We start from the raw sequence: 15,412 nt of genomic DNA, 5'->3' as shown, positions 1-15,412 counted from the left end.
AAGAGGAAAATACTTATAAACATGTACTATCTACAAGTACAATTTAATTTAAAAGAGTGAACCATATGGATAAAATTAAAGATAGAAATATAGCTAGATATCTCAAGAGACAGAGATGCTAAGGCCCTTACAGTTGCACTGGACCAAATCTAGAACCTAGGGGAAATCAGTGGGTAAAACATGCATTTTTTTTTCTAACCCTTCGTTGTTGTGATATCATCATTTCAATTGGATAAATTAAGTCTGTTTATTTTGCACAGGCTCCATGGTTTTAATCAGACATACTATGTTAATTATCAAGGAATCCCAAGAATGACTGTCTGCTACTTTGTCACAGGTATCTTCCATTTAAAAGTACCTGAGTCTTCTCATGTTGGTTCCGCTATTGGAAGGATCAGAGCTGTGGACCCTGATTTTGGAAAGAATGCAGAAATTGAGTACAGCATAGTTCCAGGAGATGGAGGAAACCTGTTTGACATCACAACAGATGAGAACACCCAGGAAGGAGTCATCAAACTGAAAAAGGTATGTGGAATTGATGGGTTGTATGTACCTATGGCTCAAGTGAGAAACAAGGTAAGACAATAAATGTTGTGCAATTATACCTGATAAGTAACACACAGTAGTTTGTATCTTTATTACAATTTGTGGTTTTGATCTTAGTCTTAAAAGAATACTGGAGTTTGATGTTTCATTTCATATACAATGAGGTATGACTTTTCATAAATAATGTCAGTTTTAATGGCAGAGGAGTAATTTTTATCTCTGTCTAGAAAATATAATTTCTCTTTTATGGGAAGTTTTCCACCTAAAACCATACGAAAAATGCTCCAGTTCTGAGCATGGAATGAAAGAGATATATTTTTTGTTTGGGATAATATATTTTATTTGCACTTATAAGCATTTTATTTTGAAATTTTTTATTTTATGTTAGTTATTTTAATATTGAAGCTGGTGTACAGTACTGTGGTGAACAGAGTTTTTACTCAGGGTAGAGAAGTCCCAAAATATTGCGAATTGACATGTCCTACTTCCAGTCCCTTAAAGGTGTTCCAAATAGCTTGTCATCAGATATTCATGCAAGGGACCACATTGCATCTCAGCTGTTGATGTTGCTTTAGTGTGCTAGAATAAATTCAAGGTTACTGAATTTATGAATTTTGAAGATGGAAAGGATAAGTGTTATTTGGAACTTAGTGTTTAAAGCACTCAGTAGGAGAGAGCCAAACCAGGGACCGTCACATTTTAACCAATGGTTGCCTTCTGAGCGCAGGCATGTACATGTACACCAATGATCAACTTGTTTGGTAGAAAGAAATCTGAACCACCAGCTCATTTTGAAAGGCCAGGTTATGTTTTATAGACAGTTCATGCTTGTAGGTGTAATTTTTATAAAATAAACACATCTATGAGCTGAACACTTTTCAAGGGTCTGGGAAGGAAAGAGTTCTGGACATGTGTATTAAGACAAGCTTTAGGAAAAGAGAATTTTAAGTTCCAATAGAATTTAGGTACTTAAATTTTCCCTGGCTCTGACCATGGATCTATATTTGCATTATACTCATTCTAACAATGAGATTCCTGGCTTCAACCTCTTCACCCGGGAAATGGTAAATTATCCATGCGTGCATTAAAGGACCAGATGATAAGTCACTTACTCTTCTGCTAGTTTTAGTTACGTAAAATGGAAGCTATGATACCCACAGGAAGTAATTTGTCAATAAGACACAAACTCTTTGTGCTCTTCACACACCCCCTTCTTTTCTGACTAAAAGTTTGAATGTACTTCTTACTCCTTATGTGAATTTGTAAACTTCGTTTCATTTTAAAAAATTGTTTTGATCACCTTTTTCCCTCTATGGAGATGACTCAAAAATAGCTCCATCTGGAACTGTCAGGCTTAGCAGCTGCATGCCCCTCCATATGCACTGCCAGTCGGAAATGGCAATCAGTAGGAACCATTGAAAAATGAATGTTTGAGTATCAAGTGTAGGTTTTTGATAGGATTCAGTTCTCCCGGATTAGTCCTATGCCTCAGCTGTGCTACTTGCTTTTATACACAGCAATGGAATTTTTCCATACTTATGGTTAAGTGTGTATATATATTAGACTGTATAGGCAAAACATTCAATAGAGTGATGCAGATTCAAAGAGCATGCATATAATACTTGTTACTGATGAAGAGCATGCATGTATGAATTTGCCTGATGCAGTTATCTTAGGACCAGCACAGGCAAAATGCCTGGCCACTTCTGAGACTGCTATATGGGGAATTATACAGTATCTAATTGAACCACCAATTAAAAAAAAAAAAAAAAAAAAAAAAAAACCAAAACTGACACAGCTAATTCTATATCCAGATACTTTAGAGCTGATCACTGTATTTTGCTGCATTTATTTAGTCTTTTCAATAACAAGATATAACATTTCTGAAAGTTTAGGGCACTTTTACAAACAGCAGAACATCAGTCGATGTTGCCTAATGTAAATGATAGATCATTGTCACTGAACAGGAGGGAAAAAATATAATCCTAATTCCTTCTTAATCTTCTTTGTCATAGTGAGCCTGGGGACAGTGACAGGCTGTGAAGGTCAGGAAATACCAGTTTTGTTCTATGCAGGAATGTGGAAAGATAAGCCCAACATGCAGGTCCTCTATCAAAGAATGCCATTATACAGACCCTGCATACACATTGCCCTTCACAAAACTTTTCTCAGCGAAAAGGTCCAATTCACTAAGCTTTAAATGATCCAAGTGTTTGGAATCATCCAAAATCCATCCACTTAAGTTCCTTGCTGGATCCCAGGTTAAACAAGAGCAATGTGGATTCTTAAAGATACTGTTAACTCAGTTGTCTTTTCATATCCTGTATGCTTGTAATAATATAAATGTGTTTTCATGGGTAGCAGTTTTCAGGTTTTCAGAACTGCTGGACATTCACAATTCAGTAGACACCTATTAATATTACTGCTACCCATACTGTACAGGCCTGCAACAGCACTATTCATTTGCCTCCAGAGAAGCAATTTCACATTGCATGATGTTCGAAACACTGATTTGACCTTGTGCGATTACGCAATTATTTAAGTCAGGTATGCATTTAAGTCCTTCTTTAAATCAAATCTGGTGAATGAATAGGACTAACACTTTCAATTATGAATTATGAATAATAAACAGTCAAAGCCACTAATAAAAAGTGCCATGTACTTTAAAATCAAGTTTGCACTCATGCACAGCATATTCTGATGCTATAAGTGCTGCAGTAATTCAGTGCTGAGCCATTTCAAAACCATTTATAAAGTTTGCTTTTATTTTTCCTGAAAAATTTCTTGCAGCCAGAAACTGTCAGTCACTGCATAGATGCTTTTTGTTCTGTTGTTATGCAAAAAACATGGAGACATTTCTATATCAAATTGAGAAAAATTAAGCCTTCCTGGACTACATTTATTTTTCGTGGAAAATACATTTGATGATAAAAAATTGCACAAGCCAAACTGTTCTTTGGCAGAGGCAAAAGGCCATTCTCTCCTTCTCAGACACTAAATGGGCACAACAAACAGCTACAGCTGTACAAGGTGCACATCTTAAACCATCTGTTTTGGTTGCTAATTTATTTTTGTGTTATAATCCAATATAAGCTTGATTACTACTACTCGTGCTATTTACATATGTTAAAAATGGAATAGCTTTTCCTATATTCTGCTAAAGATATGATCCAAATGCCATTTAGCACCACTGTGTGGTTAGTACTGTAATAGCTTCCCCTTTCTCAAAAAAAAAGGAAAAAAATAGTATCAGGAAAAAGAGTGGAATATGTCTGGCTTTAGGATAATGCTGCATACAGTTCTCTATAAGAGTAAGAAATATTACTATATTAGGAATATAAATAGCAATTTCTTCCCTTGTCTGGTGCTATTTAATACAGCTTTTATTGGGTTTTGTATTTATATAGTATCTGTCACCTTACCTGAATGCTTCAGCAAACTACAGTGAGTGCAAGCTACAAGAAGCAGGGTGACAGAAGAGACCATCTCCTTTGTACTGGAGTGTAGTGGCCTCAGGAGGGGCATGGAGTAGTGCTCACAGGTATGGAGGGAAAATATGTCAGTTCCAGGCAAGCTACTGACTCTATTGAAACTGGTAAGAAATCTTTAATGACCACACCCAACAGAAAAGGAAAACAGAAGGACCCAATCTTTACTGAACAGTTGGCACTAAGTTCATTAAGCTAAGAATGAGTTCATAGGATAAACCCATTTTGTGCAGAAGCCTCTTAATTGGCTCAGCATGAGCTAATCCAGAAATTGAGCAGGGTTCAAGCACTAAGTCTGGCTCAGGCATTGCTAATTTGTGCAGAGTGTCATTAAAACCGAGGAAAAAGCTGTTTCTAGGCTTCACCTGGTATGATCCTACACTGCTGCACTATACTCGGTGAGCTTCTTCATGTGTGTCAGTGGAAGCTCAGGGAAAATCTGCATCTTGTTTTTTGTAAACTGTGTACCACTGCTAACTGATCAAGTGGCAAAGCTGTATCCATGAAAACGTCAGAGAGGACATAGAACTGCATGATGAGAAACAGTAACTTTGTGATGATAAAATAACAGCAACTGGGGGGACAGTGAACAGACCCAGTAGCTGCAGAGAGGTATTTGGAGTGTATGCTTCCTTGCAACCTCAGGGGTCACTGAAAAAGCCTGTCATTGGAGTCAGCAAGTAGAAGTTTGACCGCTGACTGAGCTGAGTTGTCTTGATCATGGAACAGCCCATGTATGTAGCGCTGGGATATTGCTGTAATGTGAGAATGGTCTATTGCATCTGTAGACCACAACAGTGAGCATAAGGCAGACTTCTGATGCCCCTCAGCCAGAATTGCATTATGGCTACTACTTGCTTTACTAACAAGACTGTTTTACTAACTGCTTTACTAACAGGCTGCTCACCCTGCCCCATCCTTTCAATCTCCAGAGGCAGGGAATAATACCCTCTGCAGGTGTGTGCATAGGCACTGTCTGCCTATAATCATAACTCATGAGTTTGTGTGAGTGGAAATTGTAGTTTTACATATTGAGGGGGAAGAGCAGGCAATATTAAGTCATTCAGTACAGGTAGAAAGTGGTGACCCGGGTGCAGATGCAGTCATAAAGACCATGGCAGCCACAGAGAAGAATAACAGAAAGGGTGAGGAAAGGGAGATCTTTAGTCTCTGAAATTTGCAGATACAGCTGTTGGGTTTGTTTGTTTTCCTGAAATGGTGAAAAGCTTGAGAGCAGCAAACAGCTGAACCACTGACATTGGTCAGCTTCTGCCCTTCTCCAGATACAGAACATACATATAGTTTGTCCACTTCCTACCAATCTTGAAACACTCACTTCAGATTTGGTCAAATCTACAGCACTTGTAGATTTGGCCTACAGATCTCATTTTTTATTGTGCATTCTCATGTCTGTAATTAATGAATATTCCTCGCTGATCAGAAGCTTGTTTTAATAAATAAACCTGCTCAATTATTTGCTTATGCTATTTAAAATTCAGTTTAGAAGTGCAGTGACTGAAACATGTCAATGCACAATGAATAGTCTGATGGCAATATTTCACAAAATACACAGATACTTAACCCATCTTCAAGGGGAAGGTATTGTCAGGTTTTGAGACAGGCACATATGACACACAGTTGTTCTACAGTTGCACAGTGCTGTTATAAAGACAAGCATAAGTTTACATGCACTTCTTCTCAATACAGTGCGACTGCCTGGGGCTTACAGTCTCATCCCAAAATACAGCTTTTCCATCATTGTAGGTATGGATCATATCATAGAATCAGAAAATGGTTTGGTTTGGAAGGGACCTGAAAGATCATCTAATTCCAATCCCCTGCCATGGGCAGGGACACCTTCCACTAGATCAGGTTGTTCAAAGCCCCGTTCAACCTGGCCTTGAACACTTCCAGGGTGGGGGGACATCCACAACTTCACTGGGCAAGCTGTTCCAGTGTCTCACCACCCTCACAGTAAAGAATTTATTCCTGTTATCTACACTAAATCTACCCTCTTTCAGTTTAAAACCATTACCCCTTGTTCTATCACTAAACTTCATGATAAAGAGTCCCTCCCCGTCTTCCCTGTAGGCTCCCTTTAAGTACTGGAAGGCCACTATAAGGTCTCCCCAGAGCCTTCTCTTCTCTAGGGTGAACAACCCCAACTCTCTTAGCCCTTACTCATAAGGAAGGTGGTCCATCCCCCTGATCATCTTTGTGGCTCTCTTCTGGATCCACTCAAGCAGGTCTATGTCCTTCATATACTGGGGGCCCCAGAGCTGGACACAGTACATACTCCAGGTGGGGTCTCACAAGAGTGGACTAGAGGGGGAGAATCACCTCCCTTGACATGCTGGCCACACTTCTCTTGATGCAGCCCAGGATACAGTTGGCTTTTGGGCTGCGAGCACACATCGCTGGCTCATAGTCAGTTTTCCATCTACTACTATCCCCAAGTCCTTCTCCGCAGGGCTGCTCTCAATCCGCTCCACCCAGCCTGTATTTGTGCATGGGATTGCCTTGACCCATGTGCAGGACCTTGCACTTGACCTGGTTGAACCTCCAGAGGTTTGCACAGGCCCATATCTCAAGCCTGTCAAGGTCCCTCTGGATGGCATCCCTTCCCTCCAGCGTGTTGACTGCACCACACAGCTTGGTCTTATCGGTGAACTTGCTGAGGGTGCACTCAGTCCCACTGTCCATGTCACCAACAAAGGTGTTAAACAGCGCCAGTCCCAACACCAACCCCTGAGGAATGCCACTTGTCGCTGCTCTCCACTTGGACATTGAGCCATTGACCACAACCCTTTGAGTGTGACCATTCAGCCAATTCCTTATCCACCTAGTAGTCCATCCATCAAATTCATGTCTCTCCAGTTTAGAGACAAAGATGTTGGTCAGGACAGTGTCAAAAGCTTTGCATAGGTCCAAGTAGATGATGTCAGTCATGAAAACCTGTATTACAAACAATACTGTTGTATCGCTTATATGTGGATACAAAGCAGAAATTTTTGGAGTTTCCAGTCCTTCCTGTCTGTGAAGCAGAGCAAAGTAACAGCATAGTTCTTTTCCCACCCTTGCCATGCTTCTCATCAGTATTCATTATATCTTTTATCCGATTTTTTTTCTTTCAGTTCTTTAATTCTATGTCTAACTATCCATCTATCCATCTATCCATTGATCTATCTTATAAATTTAGATACAGATACATCTTTATAGTAGCATTTCTTCTACCTTGAATATGGTAATATATCAAAATATATTTATTTCTAACACAGAGCTGTTTATGTGCTTTCCTAGTCATACTAGATAAGTCCGTTCATGGTACTTCCAGAGTTGCAAAATAAAGTGATTTGTTAGTATGTGTTATTTGATTTTTGGGATTTGTAGAGTGCCTTTGCTGCACACAGCTGTATGTATGTTGATAGTGCTTTACTATGCAACTATATAGAGCCGCTTGTAACAGCAACATAGGAAAAGGCAGATAAGAACCAGTAGGGGGGCCAAATACATCTATTCTGTCACTAGTACTTAGAATGTCAATTAGAAATGCTCCTCTAATTGTTGAGCAGTTCACAGTTAATAAGACATTGCTTTAATTTTAGCAAAAATGCTGTTTACTGTGGAATAACTTGTAACTTTTGTAAAATAAAAGCCTTATTCAAACTTAACTTTCTGAACAGAATTTTTTTTTTTTTGAATGAATGAATGTTTCTATTGGTTATTTATAAAAAAAACCCACCTCTCCGAAGTCATTCCATCAAAATCTGATTAACGGAATGATGTTTAAATAATCTTACAGGTTATTTTTCTGGAAGATTCAAACATTCTGCTATGTTTGTACCCTTACCAGCATTCCAGATTTTAAATAGAAATAGGGCTCAGCACATACATTTATTATGTAGCAGCAAAGTATGTTTAAAAAAAAAAAAGTAACTAAAATATTGTGTGGACCACTCATTTTCTTCACAGATTTTAGTGGCAGTGACCATTACTAAAGCAGAAACACAAAGAAATGCTATTTTAACATCTTTAAAACTAAAAATCCAAATGGTTTTGCCTGAGAGCTAAGCAGACATTCAATTCTTCTGTTTTCAGGAGACTCAGGGCATATCAGACAAATGCCAAAATTTGAGACTGTCAGTAGCTATCTATATGGCTCAACTGTTCAAAACTGAGAAGACCAGAACTGATCAAGAGACTGTAACATGGAGCCCCCATACACACAATACATAAATACCATACCCTTTTGCTGCATGATATATGTTGTACCTAATCTTTTACTTTTTAAAATTCAGTCCTAGGTTTAGTATTTGCAACATTTCCCATTTTTCCACAGAAGTTTCGGTTGCAGTTTAGCCTCACTTATATTAAAAGGCTAAATCCTGCTAGTTTGTGGGAGTCTGTCACTGATTTCTTTCTCTGACATTTGGTCAGCTGTGCTTTACATTGGCCGTGTATTGTTTAATCTCTAACTGTATTGATCATCAGACCCATAGAAGGTCAGAAAGAGAGAATGTGTTGCTCTGGCATTACAGTGGGAAAACGTTATCCTTTCTTGGGGTCAAAATGTCCTTTCAAGTATATACCATAGTGTTGTCCCTGTGCTGGGGGAAGAGAAGTAATGCAGTCACTTTATCCATCTTCTGGGTAGCTGTGCAGTAAAAAATGCCAGCCTGAGCACACCGATATGCAGAATTTCTTGAAATCTTATTCCTTTCTGTCCATCCCCAAACAACCACTCTGTTCCCCTTGCATCATGAAAGTTTTGACTGGGCACTGGCCAAGGACTGTGATCTGGTACTCCTGCCTTGAAGAGTAACTCAGCGAAAGACAGCCTGCAAGAACCACATGGATTATGGCTCTTTCCATTAGTACATCTATCCGCAAATATACTCATGCATCGCAGAAGCCAGTCTGAACAGGTTTGATGCAATTTTGGGGGTATGAAAAATATATACGAGGCATCAGTTTAAATTATTACTTAATTGAGAGCTTAGATTTCTTACTTTCTCTTTCTCAATCATTTACATCTAGCTTAACCCCTCATAGACTTTTTTCACTCCAGACTGGTTCTTTAAACTCCACGTTTTCTCCCCTTAATATATTTTTTTGAAAATGTGTTAACTAACAATTTATATAATTAGCTGGAGAAGAGTTTGTGGGGGGTTTTTTGTTTGGTTGGGGGGGATTTTTTTTGCAATGCATAACAGTGAACATGACTTCACTTTATATAGAAAATATATACCACATAGAAACTTCAAAGACAGTGTGACAGCAGTTTGGTTAACGAAGCAGCATGTCCATTTGTAGTGAAGGCAACTTGAAGGGTTTCACTGCTGGGGCACAAGATCTTCCGCACTTAATTTTGTCTGTTTCTTCTTAGCCTTGGTTTCTTCTTTCTGTCAGTCCAGTCATGAAGGTACAACTCATACTGGGTGTTAATGGGAATTTTGTCTGTAGGAGGATGGTTGCATGTGGTAGTGGATTGGTTAGTAGTACTTGGCTTTCAAGCCTGATTATTTCTATGGAATATAGACTTGGATGGCTAATTTTAAATCCCCAGCTCAGAGAAGACTGACCATCTAGTCTATTAAAATTATAAAGTCTTTCATAAAGATTTAACATCATTATGCTAGCTGTTCAGCTAATGGAAGTCAAGGTAACTCAACTGATTTTAATGGAGCTACTTCAATTTACACCAGCCAGTCATCTGGCCAATTATGTCCTGTTGTGATAAGGACAGAAAATGGCAGAATTTAAATCTATCCTGGCTGTGACAAATGACTGGAAACACTGCAGTAATGATGGCTGAAGACACAAAAAAAAAACCCCAGACATTGAAATATTCTTGCTCATACACTTGTGATCCTGCTCTCTTTTCCAGATAGCATATCCTTTCCCATTAGAAAATTTCCAATTTGACAATTATAGGCAGAAACCACTAGGTGCCAGTGTTACCCAGACATCAGGAAAAGACTGTCAGTAGCATTAAAAACAACATGAAAGTCAATGCAGCTAAACCCTTTAGCTTCTGTGACTTTTTAACTAAATAACAGTGCATTAAGGTTTTTTGAGGTGATTACTTTTCTAAAACAAAAGGCACTAAATTGATGTACATTGACGGAAACCCACACCAAAACAATCTGATTGAAGGATGCATTTCCATCAAAACTCCAGAAACCCAGATAGATATGCAAAAGTTGCTATGCTGCCTTCCAGACCTCGTGGATTACACCTGGGATCATTAGGCAGAGTCAAAGTCTGCATTTTTCAATGTACATGTGACTCAAATATATGGCGTGAATAGCAGTTCACTGCTAAGACAGACATTTTACAGGAAAAACCTGGTTCAGATCAAGTTTGAATTCACATCCAAGCCATACCTGAAGTTTGGTTTGACCCATTGGTATATATAAGAGTTTTCATTTGGGCCCATTTCCATCATTGTCATGGTGCTCTGAAAGCTTTCCCTGCTAAAAGAAATTGAAATCTTCTATTTAAGGAATCTAGACAGCTGGTTGCCTGTGTGTGGGAGTTGTGAATGCAAATCTCTGGATAACCTGCACACAGCTCATTTGCAAGAGTTGAATCTCACTCATTTAACTTCAGACATCTACAGTGTAACTGTTTACATCCATGCCAGTCAACCTGATTTTTTTGATGTGGAGAAACAGTCATTTCCTGGATATGATTCATCTGGCCTATTTCAGAAACCACCTTAGCATGAGATGAACTGCAAAACAAGCTTAGATTATTAGCTCAGGAGCCGAAGTTTACACTGAAGGCATCTTAACTTATGTCAGATTAATCCTACAAAAGTGATTTTGCAATGTTTAATTTTTAGTCAAATCTGATGTTTTGCATTTGTTCTTTCTACAGCCATTAGACTTTGAAACAAAAAAGGCATACACTTTTAAAGTCGAGGCCTCCAATCTCCATCTTGACCATCGATTTCAGTCTGTGGGTCCATTCAAGGATACTGCCACTGTGAAGATAAATGTGTTGGACATGGATGAACCTCCAGTTTTCAGCAAGCCTATGTACACAATGGAGGTTTATGAAGATACGCCTGTGGGGACCATTATAGGTGCAGTGACAGCACAAGACCTTGATGCTGGCAGCAGCTCGGTTAGGTAAGAAAGCTTCTTCTCGTTCAATAACTCTCAGACAACCCAAAGGGCTGCTGACAGTGAGACTCGGTGGCAAAGAGCTCAGTAAGAAGAATAAAATGTTCCAAGTCTGTCACTGTAACAGATAACTGATGCTCTGAAAAATATTGAAAAGAGATGCTGGTTTGGGTGGGTTATCTGGAAAAATATATAAAGTCCTGACAGCTTCTTATCATACAGATCATATAAATTACCATGCACTGACATGACTTCAGAGATGGTGTGCTCAGACTAAGGAAGTGAAAACATTGTCTTGCCTGGTGTCTGGGGCTTCCACAAAAGCGGCTCTGAAGTACAGTAGTGAAAAAGCAGGTTGTACGTGCTCCGTCTGTGTTATACCTCAACAGGTGACAGTGAGCACTGCCCCTTTTACAAGAACCACTCTCTACATCTGACAAAGAAAAAATGCTTTGATAAATAATTGCTACATCTGTCTTGGCTAAGGCTGTGGCAACATGATTGCTGACCAATATGGCTGTGTTCAGCAGACTTCAGCACGAGTAAACCCCTGCCAGCAAAACCTCTCATTTACTAGTATAGCTAATTTTCCTGAAATAAAAGGAACAAGAGAGCTGTTATACAAATGTAATATATTGATTTTGCTGATGTATTTCCTGCCACATTAGAAAATATAAAATGAACCAGACTCATTTACCAATAAGAAAGCTCCTGTGCAGACACGGTCTAAGATGTAGTCAGTCATTACACATACTTTCACTACCAATTTATGGTGGACCTACCTGACTTCAGGAAATATTTTTATTCACAGATTTTAATGAGAAATATTGCAGACATAATGGAAGTCATTGATGTTTAAATATCAGTGTGTATCAAATGGGACTATGATGGAACAGGAAGATGCCAGTAGTGTCTACCAAGTGCATATGCATTCATGCATATTTGACTACAAATTTAATTCAGACCTTTTAATCCATGTTTATTAACTATGTGTATTTTGAGCATTTTCTCAAAATGTACAATAAACATGCTAGATATTTTGCAATCATATGCAAAAATTTAGCATGTAACAGTGACTGTTTATGTCCTGCTTCATCAATTCGGTTATCGCTCAAAGCTATTACTAATGTTGTTTGTTTCAATACTTTTTTTTAAAATACATTCTTCATTCTTTTCTAATACAGAAATTTATTTGTGCATGAATCTGTGACACATTCCTTCCTTGACAAAGGATCAAAACCTTCACTGACAAAGACTGACATGGGAACCCTTTTCCCTGGTGGTAGTCTATGAAAATAGCCCCACTGAAGTCAACATTCTGTTGAAAACCATATACTTTTGCAACCAGACAGCAAGCCTTTAATCATATTGTTGAACAGTTTTTCATATGACAGCAAAATCATTTCAGTGTATAACTACTCCTCAGTGACAGTTTTTAATTTCACAAACCCTCCTAGGAGACTCAAGTGCTTTAGTTACTGAACCTACATTCACATTTACATAAGAAAAAACGTTTCACGATGGTTTCTCCATACACTGCACTCACTGTAATATTGAATCCTAACCCATTTTAGTGTCCATGTCTACTTTTTTTAACCCTGAAATCATTGGGTGTCCAAATTCCCATCTACATTTAAAAGATCAGGAATATTTTAACATACCATTACATTTTTAGTCTTACTGATCTACTTGCTGACCCTTTACGCAAACAACCTATGGAAGTGCTCCCAGGGTCACTTTTTATGCAGCAATTCAGCTGGTTCATGCCCAGAGAAAAACATGAACTATGTTCCAGTCTTACCAATTTCTCAGAGGGACGCTCCCACCCAGAAGTAAGCAACACATTTAATTCGGTGGACTTTGGAGAGAGATACTTTGCTTTAAGGAGAGGGATGTGTTCCAGTAAGTCAGTTGACATATTGAGAAGATTAAGATGGAAACCTCTCCGTGCAGCTCTCTTCTAGCTTTGTAAGATCACTTATTTCTATCAGTTTTCATGTTTTTGTCCTGAAATCTCTTCCTTGGCTTTTGTTTACCTGAGGATATATTTGATTTTCTGATTTCAGCTTGATCTCCAGCTCTTTGAATTTTATAAGATTCTTACTAATTTATTGGAGATCTGATGATACTCTTATGCTCTGGAAGAATCTATCTGTATCCAAATGCTGACTATTCCAAGCAGAAAAAGAAATTATATGCAATTGTTAGTTACTGATGTATTAGTGTGTTCAATATTCCATAAGTTTTATATCCTCTAACTGGAAAAAAAAAAAATTACATGACCAGAAGTTGGAAAAGCATAAATTAGTTTGAAAGTTGCATGTGATTACAACTTCTTAATGTATCATAACCAGTTATTCTCTTTCAGCTGTTTAAAAGCTGTTAGTCTCATAGATGTAAAGAATGGCTCCATCAATTTAATCATATTTTAAAGAAGAAGTCCTTTGCATCTTCTGAGTAAATATGCCCTCTAAACAAACATGGAAAAGCAAATAAGGCATTGAGGCAACAGCCCATACAATTTGCTGGGTGGCACAGTTTCTCTAGAAATTCATTCATTTTCTCTGAAATGCTTTCCTAGAGCAGTTTGGCCATTAAGATGTCCATTACAACAACAAAATCAACAATCTGCCAAACAATAGAGAATGGGATAAAAGACCAATCTGCACTGTATGCAACAGAAGGCAAAACTCTGGAGAACAATGCAGGCTAGAACAGCTTACATGAAAGGAAACAGCACTAGTCACAGCAACTAAATCCATGTTATCAGACAAAAACTTTAGCTCTGTTTTGCTAGACACATCAGGAAGGGGGAGATAACAGCTAAGAATGAAGACTCGATTCAGTTATTAGAAAAAGAAAAATATTTTGCTGGAAGCCATTGAAAATGGTGAGGTTTATATAATTTTTCTTTTTTCTCTTGTTACTGGAATCAAGTGCTTGGACAAGTCAGGAATTTTAAAAGGTTTGGTTTGTGGGGTGATATTTGTTAGAGATGTTGAAATGAAAGGGCACAGAGCTCACATTCAGTAAGAAGCAGGAAGTTAAGCACAAGGAGAAAGAGGGCCGCAGGTTGTCAACACTTGCAAGGGTGACTGGCTTTGAAGCTGTTTTGGAACATTACCTCAGTGCCCCTAATTTTCAAACTGTGTTAAATCTTGAGTTTATGTGACTCAGGAGATTTATTTTGTCTATTCCTATTTTATCCATAGTGCTGGAAGATATGCTCAGCATAAATGTTAAGATGAAGTCCTATGTACTTTGTGGCCATTAAAAATCCTAAAGCACTTCTGAAAAGAACAATGATCTTGTGTTCTTCTCAGACTCCTCTAGTTTACAATGGTTACAAGCTGTCTGGGAGAAAAAAATAAGCACCTGTGTTGTAGTGTATTACAATCAATGTATTTTGTAGATATACAAATGTTTTTAGTAAAAATCCTTGTACCTTCTGGTACAAGGAATTTTAGGACTTCCTAAAAATCACTTTTATATGTGTCCGTACGACATGAATGTTATAGACAGATCTGTCTAAATAACAAGAAAGTGCAAATGGATGGCAAGACTGAGTTATCTGCAGTACTTTCTAGAATAGTGAGTTTATGTAACCCTGTGTCTGAAGTTCAACAACTTTGCACTGACAACTTTGAAGCTGTCAGATTTCCTTGAAGATGATCTTCTGTCATAAAGCATGAAAGGATTATTGTCCCTGATGTGAATCCCAGATATGACTCCAATTACAATGAGTTTCATATTCCGTGCTACAACAGTGCCCTTCAGATCTTCTCTGCTTGACTCCGTAGTTTTGCCTTATGAACTGCAAGTACCACTCAAAGCAGAAAAGCTGTGGGGACTGTGCATTTTCCTGTCCAAGTCCAGAGTCACGAAACTGGTATTAAAGAAAGAAAAAAGTCATGTACTAGTCACAGGTCAATCCTGCCCTCAGTATCCTGGGGACAAGACTCTATTCCCTGCATGTACTTCCAAAGGAAAAGCCTTATTTATTTTCCTAACTAGTTCACAGTGGTCCAGAAACTTTTATGGATAGGTTGTGTTTTCCCAGTGCAATACTTTGTCATGTAAAGGTCAAGAAAATACAAATAGTAGGTTTCTTCCTGAATTCTTAAACTTAATGTACAAGCATAAACAAGATGAATTAAAGTTACTTATGTAACAGGAAATTGTTTAACCTTCCAATTCCATAATTCTTCTGACTTTTTTTGTGCATACACTTTTTGAATTTGCTTTTTC

The 15,412-nt window shown here is 38.2% G+C and overlaps 1 protein-coding gene across 2 annotated transcripts in view; it reads left to right on the top strand.

Moving 5' to 3' along the window:
• Window positions 1–15,412, top strand: part of CDH12 (cadherin 12) — a 319,865-nt gene that overhangs the window by 267,619 nt on the left and 36,834 nt on the right. For both annotated transcript variants that reach the window (XM_074826484.1, XM_074826478.1), the window contains exons 8-9: window positions 338–525; window positions 10,917–11,170. In XM_074826484.1, coding sequence (XP_074682585.1) covers window positions 338–525; window positions 10,917–11,170 — 442 coding nt within the window. The remainder of the gene's footprint in view (window positions 1–337; window positions 526–10,916; window positions 11,171–15,412) is intronic.

Source organism: Strix aluco, chromosome 1, assembly GCF_031877795.1.
Source record: "Strix aluco isolate bStrAlu1 chromosome 1, bStrAlu1.hap1, whole genome shotgun sequence".
In the NCBI taxonomy this organism is placed as follows: Eukaryota; Metazoa; Chordata; class Aves; order Strigiformes; family Strigidae; genus Strix; species Strix aluco.
This window is presented reverse-complemented; position numbering and strand designations above follow the sequence as displayed.